The sequence below is a fragment of the Orcinus orca genome, chromosome 9 (genome assembly GCF_937001465.1).
Source record: "Orcinus orca chromosome 9, mOrcOrc1.1, whole genome shotgun sequence".
Lineage (NCBI taxonomy): Eukaryota > Metazoa > Chordata > Mammalia > Artiodactyla > Delphinidae > Orcinus > Orcinus orca.
In genome coordinates, this window is record NC_064567.1 from 102,755,324 (window position 1) to 102,772,597 (window position 17,274).

At 46.5% G+C, this 17,274-nt stretch overlaps 1 protein-coding gene across 9 annotated transcripts in view; it reads left to right on the forward strand.

Moving 5' to 3' along the window:
• The window catches only part of COBL (cordon-bleu WH2 repeat protein), a 258,983-nt gene that overhangs the window by 179,983 nt on the left and 61,726 nt on the right, over positions 1–17,274 (forward strand). For all 9 annotated transcript variants that reach the window (XM_049714449.1, XM_049714446.1, XM_049714450.1 and 6 more), the window contains one exon: positions 16,406–16,544. In XM_049714449.1, coding sequence (XP_049570406.1) covers positions 16,406–16,544 — 139 coding nt within the window. The remainder of the gene's footprint in view (positions 1–16,405; positions 16,545–17,274) is intronic.

Here is a 17,274-nt window from a genome sequence, read left to right on the forward strand (position 1 = left end):
TGCCCGTGGCATGCCGATGCCAGGGAGTGGCAACTTTCCTGAATGCCTGAGTGTGAAATTTTAAAAGAAGAAATTTTTCTGCCAGTACTTGAAACATAAAAATGATTAGATTTGAAAAGATACATGTGCTATTCACAACAGCCAAGACATGAAAGCAACCTTAGTGTCCACTGAAAGATGAATGGATAAAGAAGATGCGGTACATACATACAATGGGTTATTACTCAGCCATGAAAAAAGAATGAAATAATGCCATTTCCAACAACATGGATGGACCTAGAGATTGTCATGCTGAGTGAAGTAAACCAGACAGAGAAAGACAAATATCATATGATATCACTTATATGTGGAATCTAAGAAAAAGATAGGAATTAACTTTTTTACAAAACAGAATTAGACCCACAAACATAGAAAACAAACTTGTGGTTACCAGAGGGGAAAGGGGGAGAGAGATAAATTAGGAGTTTGGGACTAAAGATTCACATGGCTATATACCTTGTCGGCCAAAAGGTTCATTTGGATTTTTACGAAAGAGGTTACAGAAAACCCAAATGAACTTTTTGGCCAGCCCAATATAAACTAGATAATCAACAAGGACCTATTGCATAGCACAGAGAACTATACTCAATATTTTGTAATAACCTATAAGGGAAAAGAATGAAAAATAATATATATATTACATATGTGTAACTGAATCACTGTGCTGTACAACTGAAACTAACATGACATTGTAAATCAAGTATAATAAAATTAAAAATTACGAAAAGAAAAGGAAGCCAGAAAAAATTAAAATAAAAACAAAAAGATTGTAAACCTACAGAGAACTATCTCTGCACAGATTTCTGGCTGATGCAATTTTAGAAGAAAAATTAACCCTTCATAAATGTCTGTTGAAGTGGTGTAAGAGTCTTTGGTACACACTGGGAAATAGGAAGGAAAATCAGACTTGAGGATTCCATGTTAAAAATCTCTATTTAAAAACCAAAAGCTCGTAATCAGATTCTGTTTTAGGGCATTTTGTTCTAACTGAGGTAGAAAGAAAGTGCTGGAATAGCAACTTTTGTTTTTTCTCATAACTTTCCATGAAGCATGCCCAGTGTTTTTCTTTCTGGAATTACCAAAGATGGTGATGATAGAAATTGTTTTCCCTGGCAGCGTGCCTGCTCCCACCTGTGAAGAGGGCTTTAATTTTAGCTGATGGAATATAAACAACCAAAGGGAGTCATTTAGTTGACCTGAGGCATCAGGGTTTGGGTGGAGTCTTCTCAGCCTTTCTTTCTTTCTTTCTTTTTTTTCTTAAGGTTTTGTTTAAATTTATTTTTTGAACTGGTAATACTGTTACATGTTTCAAAATTCCAAAAATATCAAAAGATATAGAGTGAAAATGATTCCTCATCCTTTTCCTCCTCACTTCTCCTCCCCAAGAACAAGTAGTATAGTAATATGTATGGTCACTCTGTACCCTTCAGATATAGTGTGTGTGTGTGTGTGTGTGTGTGTGTGTGTGTGTGTGTGTGTGTGTGTGTGTGTGTGTCTGTGCATAAGCAATGGCTTCCTCTTTACACAAATGGAAACATACCATGCAAACTGTTTTATACCTTTTCACTTAACAATGTATCTTGGGGCTCTTTTCCACAGGAGTTCATAAATATAGTCCCCATTTTAAGGGCTGTGTAAAAGCCAGCCAGTCCACCATAAAGCACTTAGCCAGTTCCGTGTGGTAGACAATGAGGCTGTTTCCAAATTTTTACTTTTAAGATCTCAGCCTTTCTTACTAGCCTAAGAATAAAGCAGAATCCCAAAACATTGGATGGATAGCGGAATTTCCGTGGCCAAAACTATGGTGACCTTAGTCATCTAATGGTAGCAAATAACTGATAAAAATTCCCCACACCTTGGGCATAGGTCTGTGATGTATGGCTTGTATAGTTCCTAGAGGGCTCATTTTAGGGGTGAAATGGTTACATGTCAGTTCAGTTAGAATTTGTGCCAACCATCTGCCCAGGTAACACCCAGCCAGGATACTGCTTTCATCAAGTGTGATGTTCACTCACACAGAATCAATGCTACTTTATTTAGAGTGACCAAAATTAAATGGTGGGATATCCTCTGACAGCAAGATAAACTTTTGAAATTAAGACTGTACAGGGAAATCTAAGATTCAGGGTCCCCACATTTTATGTCATTGGTGATGGGGTGGATGTACTCTTTACCGTGGGATTTAGGGACCCCTGTAAAATCAGGATATGATGTCACCATCTCCTTGACTCCCCTCCCCAAATTCCCAGAAGGAAAGTCACACGTTAGTACTAATACCTGAGCCCTGGTTCCCCAAGGGCTGTCTCACCTGGGGAGGGGTCTAGAGGGCAGGTGTTTAGACACCCCTGGAGGACAGATCGGCTCAGCAGACTGGAGCTGAGGGCTGTGTCTCCGGGTGCATTGGAAGGGAAGCATCCTTGAGAGAAGCACGGCTAAATAAATGAGTAAACAAGAAGAAACAAGTAAATCCCAACGGAAACATGCCCTCGGGGTGTCGACTGAAAAATAGCGCACAACCTAAAATTTGAGAATTATGTTATATGTGGCAGACAAAACTAAGGACTGAAACCCAGGGCGCAGCCTCTCGGGTGGCTCTGAGGGACTGCTCCAAAGAGGTAAGCGGGGAGCCAGGATATAGAGGAGTTTTTGCAACAAAGACCAGGTAGTGGGAACATCGAAAGATTACTGTTAGTTAGTTAAAGAAAACCAGACATCTCAAGTTAAGGAATTTAGCGCTTTTCTATGCATGGGAAGATGCAAGAGTCTGGGCTCACTGACATCATCCCTTTGTTCTGCACCTCAGCCATCTGGGGCCAGTGTCCTGTGCTTTCTCATCCTGAGTCCCCTCAGGGTGCACCGCTGGGGTGGGCTGCAGTGGCTGATGGCTGGATTGAGGGCATCCTGCTTCCATCCTGAGTTCCCTCAGGGCTCACCGTCAGGGCCGCTGTAACGTGATGGCTTGGTGGCTGCAGCATCCTTTGTGCACTGATACGGCAGCGACCTTTCTTCACTCGCAGGGGCCAGCCACGGCCAGCTCTGGGGCTTGCTCATTCCTCGAGTGACGCTCTTTGGCCTAAAGCCCCAGACTTGGCACTCTGCTTCCTCCCTGGATGCTGCCTCCCCCTCCTCCCCTTAAAGGCACTGGCCGTGGCCAGCATCATTGCTGTCTGTCTGGGCTCTTGCACAGTCTCCGTAGGTGCCCAGAACAGAGCTGGGCCAGCGCAGCTGTGGGTGCGCTCAGCTCCATCACCTGGCCAGCAGGTTGGAGCCCCTCCAGGTGCCAGCCTGGTCCACACCGACCCGCAGGTCTGCTCTACGGCAGATCTCACAGCAGAGGCTGCCTCTCCCCAGAGCTCACTCTCCACTCCCATCCAGTTACCTCGGCTGCTTCTGCCAGAGGATTTTACTTTCATTTTCATCGGAATCTATTTGACGTATAACATTGTGCACAGTTAAGGTGCCCCACGTGCAGATTTGATACATTTATATACTGTAATCTGATTGTAGCAACAGTCGGCACTCGCGTCCCATCACACAATTATCATTTCTCTTTTTCTTGTGGGAATAATCGAGATCTAGTGTCTTAGCAAGTTTGATGATTATCGCACAATATTGTTGTCTATGATCGCTGCACTGGGTACTAGGTCTCCAGGGCTTGTTCATCTACGCTCTGCAGGTTTGTTTCCTGAAGCTGCCTCTTTCCTGTCTCCTCACCTCTCAGCCCTGGTAGCTAGCATGTTACTGTTTTCCCAAGTTTGGCTTTTTTAGATTCCTTATATTCTCTGTCTGATTTATCTCACCTAGCATAATGCCCTCAAGGTCCAACCGTGTTGTTACAAGTGGCATCCAAACGGCCAACAGACACACGAAAAGATGCTCCACATCTGTCATCGTCAGGGAAATGCAAATCCAAACCACAACGAGTATCACCTCACACCCGTCAGAATGGCTTTTATCAAAAAGACAGGAAATAACAAATGTTGGCCAGGATGTGGGGAAAAGGGAACGCTCCTGCACTGCTGGTGGGAACGTAAATTGGTGCAGCCACTGTGGAGAACAGTATGGAGATTACTCTAAATATTAAAAATAGAGCTACCATATGACCCAGCAGTTCCACTTCTTGGTATGTTCCCAAAGGAAATGACATCAGTATCTTGAGGAGATGTTTGCCCTCGCATGTTAATTGCAGGCAGGACATGGGACTGGAGGCATTTGCAGACTTTTGAGCAGAGCGTGGCTGGCTTTCCATGTGGAAGGGTCTGGGGTGGGCGCAGGGAGGCCAGGGAGGGACTGCCACACTTGTTCAGGTGAGAGATGAGCGTGGCTTAAAGCGAGTGGTGACAGGGACACGGAGAAAGACCCGCCTGTTGAAGGGGTGTGGGCTCCTCCAGAACGCCTGGGGCATCCAGCCCTGAACCGCTAGAAACAGGGAGTGACCATTACCCTGGGGGAGGAGCGGGTTTGGGGAGAGAAGCAAGGGGTTGGTTGGGGACATGCGGAGATGCCCATGTCCAGGTGCTGTTGTCAGCAAGCATTTAGGTGTGTGGCCCTGGAGCTCAGGGGAGGAATTCAGGCCGAGCTGTGAATCTGGGAGTCTCTGCACAAAGGTGGCATTAAAGGCATTGAATCTGGAAAGAATCACCTTGAAAATTCTCTGGGGTAAAAAAGGAAGTGGCCCAAGGACCGCCTCTGGGGCTGGCTCAGGTCCCAGGAGCCCGAGGAGGAATGTGCAGGCAAAAGGCCCCCGTGAGTGAGCCCCCAGCCCCTCGCCTGTCCCCCTGCTGCCCCATCTCATCCTGGTCACACCCCCTGCCGCTGCACACCACCCCGGGCTGCCCGCCCAGCCCATCTGGCTCTTCCGTGCTGCTCTGCTCTGGGTGCCCCGTTCCCCCCAGGGCCAGCTCCCCCTGCGTGATGGCGTTCTACACCCCTACCCTGCCCGAGCTCGGCAGGCTCTGACCCTCCCGGTCACTTCCTGCGCCACATTGCTGAGCCCCTCGGCTTGCTTCCAACTCTCCAGCGGCCTTCCAGAATCTTCCATCCTAAAGCAGCCCCAGGAAAGTTAGACCGTCTTAGGGTTGTATTTTCCCTTCTTCCCCGACGTTCTTCTTGGGAAGTCCCATGCGTGCTTCGCGTCGGTGCCGCTGCCATGCGAGTGTCTCGGTGGGATACCTCCAGCCTGCCCACCAGAAAGCTCCACAGGTGTGGCCAAAACCAAAAGCCTCGTCTTCCCCCTAAACTGGTTCTCCAGGGGTGTCCCGTGTGGCAAGGACTGTCCACGAGACGTCTGGTCATCACCCACGTCCCTTCCAATAAAACCAGCCCCAAGGTCCTGTCTGTCTTGCTCACCTCTTATTCTCAGTGCCAAGTCAGTATCTGACACGTAATAGGCACTTAGAAAGTCACCCAGTGAGTGTACCCGTCCTAAGGGAAAACAGATTTCATCATACGGATGCTTTTGGTAACAGCATTGACTCAGTTGAGGGATGTTTAGTGAGCGCCCAAAATACGCCAAGGACATTTCCCAGTGCTAGTGAGACAGCAGCAAATCAAGCAAACCGCCCACCTTCGAGGCAGAGCGTTATGCGGGAGACCATGGGCCAGCCCACTGTGTGTCCCCCCCCCCCACCCCCGCTTTTGTAAGCAGGTGGCACAGAGAAGTGTCAGACAGCAGTCAGCTCTGCGGCCTTCAGCAGATGACTCAGCCCCTCCAAGCTCACTTCCCTTTTCTGACAGTGAGAGGTGGTTTTGATAATTAAACAAGATAATGGGGCTGCAGAGGAGAGCCTCGGCACGGCTCCTTCCTCCCAGCACATAAGCTGGGAAGCATCATCGCTCTCTCTTTCATTAATCAAGGTGAGTCAGGTGGAGTCGGTCTTGAAAACATCATTCAACGTCTCGTCCTCTGCTTTCTCATGTGTAAAATAAGAGTTGGAATTCCAGCTGTAAGATTTTGTGTTCTTTGATGTTATTCAACTTGACTCCTGTTTCTTGAGCAAACAGATATATATCACTTTCTAGCAGCACTTCAAGCTGCTGGAGATATTTCTGAGCACACATTTAATGCTTACGTGACGCCTCGTGGTGCCCTGTGGGGCGGGCACTACTATTGTTCCATTTAAAAGTGGAAAGTGAGGCACAGAGACATTGGTATCTGAGCGAGCGTGTGCAGCTGGCTTAGATTTTGTGCTACTCGCAGCTCCGAGGGCGGCCACACTGTTCTGCAGGGTGGTATTGTCAGCGCATGTAACCTCCGGAAACCTAACTAGGAAGGCAGAGCTTGACTGTGTTCTCCGAGGACCCCGCCATTCCCTGTAAGAGCTGAAACCAAGACTTGGGTCCAGCCAGGTCTGGTTATGGGGTGACCTCCAGCTGTCCGGGAACCCACTGCATTGTCTGCCATTGACTCGGAGGGTGATGAGGAGGATAAGAAGGTGAAAGATCTTGGTAGAAGCTGCCCAGCAGTGAGGACAGCATCCTCTGTACTTTTCATGGTATGACTCACTTAATCTTCCCAGTCACCAAAAGAGACAGTAACTATTTTCATCCCTGTTTTACCACTGGAGAAATTGAGGCACAGAGAGTTAAGCAACTTATCCAATATTACACAGCTCATGGTGGAAGCAAAACTCTAACCTGGCTTTCTGCCTCCAGGGTCCAAGCACAACCACCGTGCTACGCTCTCATCTTGCTGATATATTTTTCTAGGCTGTTCTTGTTCATAATCCTCGTGCTCATTCTCTTAAAAGTACAAGTGTATTTAAAGGAAAATTAGATGGAATAATCACCATGTAAAAGGAACAGTTGAAAATGTAGGTTTAAATTTTAATCCGGAGCAACCTCATTATACTATAAAGTTGGCATCCTGGTGTCCCTGGAGAATGAGAACATGATAAAGAAATAACTGACTTAGATGACTAAGGATTTATCCCTTAAAGTATAAGTCTCTTTTCTGTAGAAGTTATTTAAGCAGTACAGAGGGACATCTTTCTAGACGGCATCACCAATTTTTCTGAATTCTCAGATCTGACACTGACTCTTCCCAGGAAACTCTGGGTTTATTGTTTTGTGGAGGGAAAATCAGATGACTCGAGGGACAGAGCCTAGGCAGGAGCCTGGCAGGGGCGGCAGGGCAGGAGCCTCCTGCAGCTGACCCCGGACGTGAGCTGGCAGCCCAGTTCTGCATGGTTCTGGTCTGGGTTCTGAAGAGGTGAGATTTCCAGCAGGCCAGCTTCTTGCTGTATGAGATGCTTCGGGGACGAAAGGAAACATCAGTCACAACACCAGTTTTTCACACCTCATTCTGTGTGTGATATTATTGAATTTTGTTTTACGATAATGTAGGTGGCTGCAGATTTATAAACTAGTTGTCATTTGTGCTGTAAGTGCGTTTAATCACTTTGGGGGAAATGAAGAGCATGTAAAAAGTTAAGCCCAGGTTGATTTAAAATAAAAGTGTGGGGCTTCCCTGGTGGCGCAGTGGTTGAGAGTCCGCCTGCCGATGCAGGGGACACGGGTTCGTGCCCCGGTCCGGGAAGATCCCACATGCCGCGGAGCGGCTGGGCCCATGAGCCATGGCCACTGAGCCTGTGCATCCGGAGCCTGTGCTCCGCAACGGGAGAGGCCACAACAGTGAGAGGCCCACGTACCACAATAAAATAAAATAAAATAAAATAAAATAAAAGTGTGAAAAAGTAAGCCAGGAAACTCCATTAAAATAATAGGGACTTTTAGATTTTGAAATCAAGAAGCCCTTTCTTAGTATGGCACAGGGTTAGAAACAGAAAAAGAAGGGGGCACCTGACAGATTGAATTAGATAAACTTTCACATTCCAAAAAAAGTAAAAAAAAGCAGAACATTAAAAGGCCATAAGGAACTAGGGAAAATATTCACAACATATTTGTATTTCACGTACATATTGATATTATTAAGAAAAGGCTAACACCACAGTTGACAGAAAAAGCTTAATGGATAGAACTATAAATTCTTTCTCTCACACAGACAAAAGTAAACATTAAAAAATCATTTTAATCATTAAAAATGCTAATCCTAGCATTTAAAGAATCTCAATTTAAAAAGTTATTAGGCATTAGAGAAATGCAAATCAAAACTACAATGAGGTATCACCTCACACCAGTCAGAATGGGCATCATCAAAAAATCTACAAACAATAAATGCTGGAGAGGGTGTGGAGAACAGGGAACCCTCTTGCACTGTTGGTGGGAATGTAAATTGACACAGCCACTATGGAGAACAGTATGGAGGTTCCTTAAAAAACTAAAAATAGAACTACCATACGACCCAGCAATCCCGCTACTGGGCATATACCCTGAGAAAACCATAATTCAAAAAGAGTCATGTACCACAATGTTCATTGTAGCTCTATTCACAATAGCCAGGACATGGAAGCAACCTAAGTGTCCATTGACAAATGAATGGGTAAAGAAGATGTGGCACATATATACAATGGAATATTACTCAGCCATAAAAAGAAACGAAATTGAGTTATTTGTAGTGAGGTAGATGGACCTAGAGTCTGTCATATAGAGTGAAGTAAGTAAGAAAAAGAAAAACAAATACCGTATGCTAACACATATATATGGAATCTAAAAAAAAAAAAAATGGTTCTGAAGAATCTAGGGGCAGGACAGGAATAAAGCATATTTGAAAGAGCAATGAATTGGAAATAACAGAAATGTCAAACCTTGAGGACAGGTAAATATGGGTGGTCCATGCAGGGGTGAGCCCTTCCCGTCCTCAGGACTTTGGAGAGATCCACACCCAACAATGGACAGCATCACAGGAGAAAAGAGCAGTTGTCATCAAGAGAGCATGTCCTCATTTCTGTAAATATTCACATATATAGATACACAGAAAACACACTGAGGGGACACACATCAAGCTGGGGCTACAGGTGAGGTAGGAGTTTCACTTAGTACTTTATATGCCCCTTTATTATTTGAACTGTTTTTAGTGCGCATATGTGACTTTCATTTGTCAGAGTAAAAACAATAGAGTATTTTCATTTTGCACAACACAGAAATGAGAATACAGGGCCAGGGCTGTGTTGTGCTTACAGGCTCTCATATTTGTCAATTCCTTCCATAACATGCTCCATTTATATAAAATGCCTGCTTCATGCTTTCTTGTATTCAACAGACATTTGATTCCTAAAGCGCAAAAGCCCTAGGCCAGGAATTGTGGAAGTTCAGAGACTAATAAGTCATGCCCTTTGCTGTGCAGAGCTCCCAGGCTAACAGGGGAGCTGGGCATGGCAGCAGTGAGCTGAAACCAAGGGAGGGGCAGCTAAGGATGGTCCTCCGAGTAATGGTCCCCTCCTGCATCCGGGCAGGAAGAGGGGCTGACTAACTGCCACCTGCCCTTCTGGGGTCTCCTCTGAGAAGTAGCATTAAAGAGCGAGGGAGATTTCAGCAGGGGCAGAAGATTGATAGAAGCGTTGGGGAAGGAAGGGCATTCCAGGCTGAAGGAGCAGCTTGAGGAAAGGCAAGGAAGCAGGGACCCAGTAGAGCACAGTCAAGCCCACATGAGCCATCCGTTCAATGGGGCTGAAAGAAATGCCCCTGGTTTTCCTTCTTTCACTTCTGTGTGCCTGGTGCCTAGCATGGAGCTTGGTACCAAGTACCCATGTGCTTGGAAGGATGGATGGATGGATGGATGGATGGATGGATGGATGGATGGTTGGATGGACAAATGGATGGATGGAGGGATGCATGGAGGAAAGAATGAACTAAAGAACAAATGAACACATAAGTCGATGCAAAGTGCTGAAAACCATACTTACTTTATTTCATAACATAGACAGACCCTCAAATCTAGTGATGGGTCTCCTGTAGCTAAACGCTTGAAACCTAGAGGAATATGTCCTCTTCCTCCAAGAATAATGTGAAAATGTGTATGCATGTAGATGAGAACTATAAAGGAGCGTGGAAAATACACACACACACACACACACACATATACACAGACACACACACACACACACACACACTGTCATTCAGTCACTTTTGATTATGTTCCTACCAAGTGCTTCGCCCTGAGCAAGGTTCAGAAGCCAAGGTGGGGACAGGGGCCCTGGGTTTCATGGTAAGAGTCCTACTCAATCTCTTTACATCAGCACTTCCCTTCCCTCTTAAACAATTTTCTGAGTCTAGTCACATTACACGTGACCGACACGATGAGATTCAGAGACCAAAGCAGCCACAGTGGAACGGATGCTTTCTAAAAATAACCAAGATATCCAGGGCTCTGATTCTGCCATTGGGGAACGCTTCCTGGCTACTGGTCACCAGAGAGGATGGAGGGTAAAAGTAACCCTGCCTAACCAAAAGTGGCCACGGCATGTCCTGGTTCTAAGAAGGAAAACAGTGTAGGTACAAGTTCTGGAAAGTCAGCAGGACTGGGTTTCAAGTGCTCCTCAAAGGATGTGCTAAGATAGGCGTTGGGCCTTAAAGTAAAGCACAGGTTGGCTTCTGATGTACCCAGCAGGTGGATCTGTACCACGTGGAACAGTGAGGATTCCTCGGGCTTTAGTTGCTTATGGAATCCTAGGAATGGACATTTCTACTCAAAACTGAAGGAGTTATTTCTTCCACACCTGAGTGTCGAATCTCCACTCTGCCCACTTGTTAGCTGTCTGACCTTGGGCAAGTAATCTTCTACAAGCTTTAATTTCTTCCTTTGTAAAACAGAGGTAGTGAAATTACCTCGCTGAGGTAGTCGTACGAGCTACTGTTGGCACCCTTAGTAAATGTTTAATAAATCTCCGTTGCTGCCCATGTTAACAATATTTTCTAGAAGTCTGTAAATACATCTACCAGAACACTTTTGTTTAAACACCTTAAACTAACAAAAGCTGCAGAAAAAAACTTTTGCCCATTAGATCGTGTCTTGATTGGAGTCTCAGACTTTGCCAAAACACTTTGCAAAGACATTACCTTAATTGATCAGAAATAGCCTTAATTGATCAGAAATAGCCGTGTGCCGGGAAAACACAGCGTCTCCAGCCATTGTTTGTCGAGCAGCTGTGATTATCTCTGGGAAAGTGACAGCCAGGGGCAAAGCTGGGCCGTCTTGGCAAAGGCTTGAGGGTCTTGATGTTTCTCCAAATCTTGTAACAAGGAGTGAGCCAGAACTTTCTTTCAACGGGTAAAACTGCTTTTCCAAGCTGGTGAGCCAGAATGGCTTCCGTGATCCATTTGTTTCTTCAATTCTCTCCCACTTGACGTTGGCACTCGGCAGAATCCGGAGCACGTCATTATTATACAGACGTCAGTGCAAGCTTAGCGGGCGCTGATCAACCAGCGTGAACTCACAGAGGAAGCCACGTCCCCACGTCAGCCCCCAATTACAGCTCTTGGCGGTGTCTCCAGCCAAAAGAAGATCATGTAATGTTATAGAATTCTCTCTCCTTCATTCGATGGTGGACATCAGTGTGAGGTCAGGAACTTTATCTGTCTTTGAATCCACGGTCATTCCTGTCACAGCATAAGGAATCAACAGTGGCTTGTTGGTTAATGGAAAGAGCAAGTGAACAAATGATGACGTCTCTCACCATCTTTTAAGACGAGATTGAGAAACGTGTACAAGAAAATAATACAGGCAGGCAGATGCATAGCATTTGAGCGTCATGATGAATGAATGGATGGATGTTACCCCTGAACGAAGAAACCCGGGTACCAGAGCCGAGGCTCTCTGCCTTTCAACATCGTCATCCACAGCCGGACAAAAGGGGGAGACGGGATTATGACAGGTGGAGATAAGAGCAGGCGGCCCACCCCTGACCAGGGTCCCCCCCAAGCAGGGTATCCCAAGAGCTCATCCACACACCCCCTGGGCACCCAGGCCCCAGTGAGAACCAAGGACCAGGGTAGTGCACAGATGCTAACAGAAAAGTGGAAAGCTTTGACAACCATTTATTTCAAAAAATCCTGGTGACTTTGATCCCGAGCTCAGTGCGAGGTAACCACGTGACGAGGATTCTTAACATTGGGAAACAGTTTTTGAATCTGATTTTCCTCCAGCCTTACATGTTCCTTACCTCAGAGGTTGCAGTCAAGAAATGTATTGGAAACTCAAAAAAGGAAAAGAAGAGAAAGAAAAAGACATATGGGAAAGATAAAGGAGGTCTACAAAGTTTAATCTGTCAGAGCCAAAACCACAGTCTTAATATCCCACCAAAGAAAGAGGGGCTGAATTGAATGAACTGTGGCTGGAGGAATCCATGCAGTCCTGGGCAGCCTTTAAAAGATATGGGAAAACGTGGCTGATGGAATGAGCTAGTCTAGCTCTCTCCTCTCAAAACCCCATTAAAATGAATAAAAAGCATTAGTCCACGACAGCAAAGAGAAGGGGAGAAGGAACAAGGACGGTTGTCAGTAGACACTTGGAACTAGAATGAGTTGATGGTGCTAAATTCCTGGCAGAGCAGAAGAAGTTGAGAGGTGCAGGCCGGGTGGAGAGGCCATCAGAAGAGGCCCAGCCTCCATGAGGCTCAGGACAGTGGGTGCGAGTCCTCTGCACAGCAGTGGGCAGGAGAGCTGCTGACCAAGGACGGGCTGTCTGGCTGGGAAGCAGAAGGCCTCCAGGCCCCACCCTGCCATGGGCAGCCGCAGGTCTGCCCATGAACTCCAGACAAGAAAGAAGGAGAGAGACTGACTCTAGGACGTCAGGGAGCCCTGAAGCCCAGCGCTACATGAGAGCCCAGGCCTTCCCACTGGACCCTACTCTGCAAGGCCAGCTGCCACCTGCAGGCAGGAGGTTGGAAGAGAGGATCCTACCAATATGGATATTTGGGGGTCCCCCAGTGAGCTCACCAGATCTCTTCCCAGGTGCCCACACGGAATCCCATGAGTGTCCACAGACCCTGTCCACAGAAACACACTTAATTAGAATCAGTTGGCCAAGCATCACCAGAAACTGAGGCAAGGTCAGGACAAGAGGCCAAGACAAAGAGAGAAAAAAGGAACTTGGAGAAAAAGTGTGTATAACAAAAGAAAATGGAAATAAAGACACTTCCTATTGAGTTACAGTTGATTTACAATGTTGTGTTAGTTTCAGGTGTACGGCAAAGTGATTCAGTTATATATATTTTTTCCAGATTCTTTTCCCATATAAGTTATTACAAAATATTGAGTATAGTTCCCTTGTTGTTTATCTATTTTATATATAGTAGTGTGTGTACGTTACTCCCAAATTCCTACTTTATCCCTCCCCACCACCTTTCCCCTTTGGTAACTGTAAGTTTCTTTTCTATGTCTGTGAGTCTATTTCTGTTTCGTAAATAAGTTCATTTGTATCATTTTCTTAGATTTCCACATATAAGCAATATCATATGATATTTGTCTTTCTCTAACTTACTTCACTTAGTATGACAATCCCTAGGTCCATCCATGTTGCTGCAAATGGCATTATTTCATTCTTTTTTACAGCTGAGTAGAAAGACATATTTTTAAAGATATAAATTAGCCTCAGAGAGAAAAGAGAAGAGAATGTATCCAGGAAACATACATGAAGCTATTTCAAAATATATGTAACAAGAAAGAGCACTTGGAAATTAAAAATATAGTAACCGAAAATTTAAAAGCCAGAAGAGTTGGATAATGAAATAAAGGGCATTTCTAAGAAAGGAGGGAAAAATGTTAGTTAGTCAAGAATATTCAAATATGACACAAATGAACCCATCTGTGAAACAGAAACAGACGCAAAGACATAGAGAACAGACTTGTCGTTGCCAAGGGGATGGGCAGGGAGAGGGGTGGCCTGGGAGTTTGGGATTAGCAGATGCAAACTAGTATATATAGGATGGATAAACAACAAGGTCCTACTGTATAGCACGGGAAAATATATTCAGTATCCTCTGATAAGCCATAATGGAAAAAGAACATAAAAAAGAATGTATATATAACTGAATCACTTTGCTGTCCGGCAGAAATTAACACATTGTAAATCAACTGTATTTCAATTAAAACAAAGACTATTGAAGAAAAATTGATTTAGAACTTTCAGCGTTCAACTAATTGGAATCCAGAAAGAAAGGAGAAAAGAGAAGGAAGAAAAAAATCTTTGAGGAAGAGTACTAGAACATTCTGCAGAATCGCAGGATGTCCAGATGGCCGGGGTCCGTGGATGACCCAGCAGAGGGTGAAAGCACCTTCACCCAGGGCATGGCAGGATGGTCCAGGGCTCAAGGAGTGAGAAGATGCTCAAGCCTGTGGAAGGAAGGAGACAGCCAGCCAGCCTGGGGTTGGGATGGGGGCGGCTGTCCCCACTGCAGGGTTGCAGGCTGGAAGACAGTGGAGTCAGAGCCAAGCATCCTGAGAGAGCTTTCCGGTGTAGACCTCACAGGTACCATGCTGACTGCTCAGTGTACGAGAACACAAACATTTTTAGGTTTTCAAGATCTCAGAATTTTACCCCATACCCATCTTGTCTCAGAAAGCTGGTAGAAAGTGCACCCCTAAAATGAAGAAGTGAATTTTAAAAAGGCGTAGGACCCAGGAAGCAAAGGATAAAAAATCTGGGCAAAGGAATTTCCAGGAAACTCAGTGAGAAGAAAAAGTAAGAAGACAAATCAGTTATCAAGTTCACAGCAAACGAAAGTTCATCTAGGAAGAAAATGTAGTCAACATACACATATGTCTCGGCCGCAGAAAGTTGCTCTTGAAGAAAATTTCTGTTTTCATAATTATAATATCTATTATAACTATATGGATAACTAAATAGTGAATGTTAATTTGAATATTGTGCTCTAACTTTTTTTCAAAGACTGGGGAGGAAAAGTATGTGTGGGGTCGTGTGTCTGTGTGTGTGCCTGTGTCTCAAAGAACTTCTGGAGTAGGAAGCCAAAATCTAACATGGGAAAAGTCAAGAAACAGCAGAGTAAGCTCTTTATGTAGACAAACGGAGTAAATGCTAGACGAAAAGTAGTTTGAAGTGGCTGCTGTTGGAGTGGGCTAGGAGCTGGGGGTTTGACTCTAAGCCTTGTGGAACTGTTTGCCTTTTCTTGTGCATGTTTTTCATAAAACATGGAATTTTAAAGGTATAGGAGGTGGTTATAATGTATTGTGGTAGAAGGATAGAAAAAATATGACTTTTAAAAGGAAACAGAAAGACCAGAAAAAGTGTATGCCAATTGTTAGGAGTTAACCGAGTGTCAATTAAGGGATTTTTTTTCTTCCTTTTATAATAAAAAAAAAATTGCAATAGATATGTATTACTGATGAAGTTGTAAAAGACCTTTTACACACACACACACACACACACACACACACACACACCCCACCAGGTCCGGCCCAGCAGAGGAGGTTCCCCTCCTTGGGAGGAGGAGACACGCTCTCCATCCACTGTGAACCTGAGCTGATAAACCGAGGAGCTCCAAGAGAAGGACTCGAGGCCCAGCAGGTGGTGTTGGCAGCACCCCTCCCAGGACGAGCGCTTGAAGGACCAGGGCCTCCTTGGGCTTGGAGGTCCGAGGCTGCTGTAAGCCCCCCAGGGCAGGAACCAAGCGCAGGCATCTTGCCGGCCCTTGCACATCCTCTGCAGGTGGCGCAGTGCTCTTTCCATGCAGTCCCATCGGAGGGTGGAGGCAGGAAAGCTTCGTCTGTAGTGCAGAGGAGAGGAACAGTTTGCGCTCTTTCGGGAACAGAGACCTGGAATCAGTGAATCCAGCCTTGCAGACAGAACGGATTTCCCCTTCAACAGTGAGACCTGCTCGATCCTAACAAGCCGCCGTTAGAAGCTGTGCATCTGTCACTGTTGAGTCTCCCAGAGGAGCTGGGTTTCCGTGCTGGGTGGGAGCGTGGTGTCCCATATGCCCGTGTCCCATGGGCTGGCAAATCCATTGCGGTTCTGGGTGCGGGGCGGTCGGCCTGTGGACAGTTGCTACCCTGGCTGAAGGGGAAGGAGAGCGAGAGAAAGGCCAAGGGTAAGGCCAGAGATGCCCTCTGTCCTTCCTCTGCAGGGGCCCTTGGTAAAGCTACCAGAAGGAATAGTTCTTCTTTGCATTTAAGTGAGAGCTCAGGATCCCCTTTCTCATAGTTATGCTGAGGAGAGATTTCCAAGTCTTCTGATTTGCCTGGAGCCCCTAGGAAATACGGGGCAGAGCCCCCGCCCCCTGCCACCTAGGGGTCTTGGGGGGCATCTCTGAGCATCCCCGGACCCCCTCAGGGCCACTCCCGGGCAACCAGCAAGCCCTCACACCCATATGCCTCCACCACCTGCCCAGGAGCCCCAGAAAGGGGACCGGCAACCTGCCAGCCCTCCTCGGGGTACCCGTCACGCCGGCCAGCTCCCTCACGTGCACAGCCGCCCTCACACTGACTGTTTGTCCTCCCTTGTGCTTCGCAGGTGTCTCTGGGGTCACAGATGGACTTACAGAAGAAGAAGAGGCGTGCACCAGCTCCCCCTGCACCCCAGCCCCTGCCGTCCAGCCCGCTGGTGCCCCCCCGCACGGAGGGCAGGGAGGAGGACAGGAAGGGCAGGACGGGTGAGTGATGGCGTCCGCGCGCCTCTGGATGCTTGGCCTGCATCTCAGCGCTGCTTCTCACCCCTGCCCTGGCTTTCTCCACGATGGCATTAACTCGGAAAGCATTTAGGCTAAAGAAAGAAAGTCTGGAAATGAACGGCTGTGAGTCAAGGACATCCTACAGGCATAGTTTCTGGGGGTGGCGCGGGCGTTGAGAAGGTGGGAAAGGCGTGCTGGTCAAGAGGCTCGGGAGAGTGCGAGTGATGGAGAGCTGGTGAGTGTGGCTGGGGGACGGCGCCTCCCTGACCGAAGGGGGTGAGTCCCAGGATGGCGCCCACGGATGCTGGTGTGGAAGACGTCTCGACCGCAGGGCGTTTATACAATAGGTCATGTGACAACAGTTCAGTCATCTTTTGAGCACCCTGTTTGAAATTGATCTCCACTTATAAAGCTTTCCTATATGGTATTCTTAGAGAAAAAGAGAAGCCAGAGTAAAGAGGGTGCAATCCTGATGTCTGTGAGCAGAGACGTATTCGACCATGACACCTAGTCCCTCATGTTACAAGGGAGAGAAGAGATGGGGGTCTCTAGGTCCACCAGCCAGGGATGGCCGATTTTATTCTAAAATCATTCAGTGTTTGTTGTTTCATTTATGTAGGGACCGAGATAAGCCCCTGACACAAGTGCTCCAGTCATCACAGGAGTGCCGTTCAGTCCCCCAGGCAGCCTCACATTTTGCCGTTGATCTCAT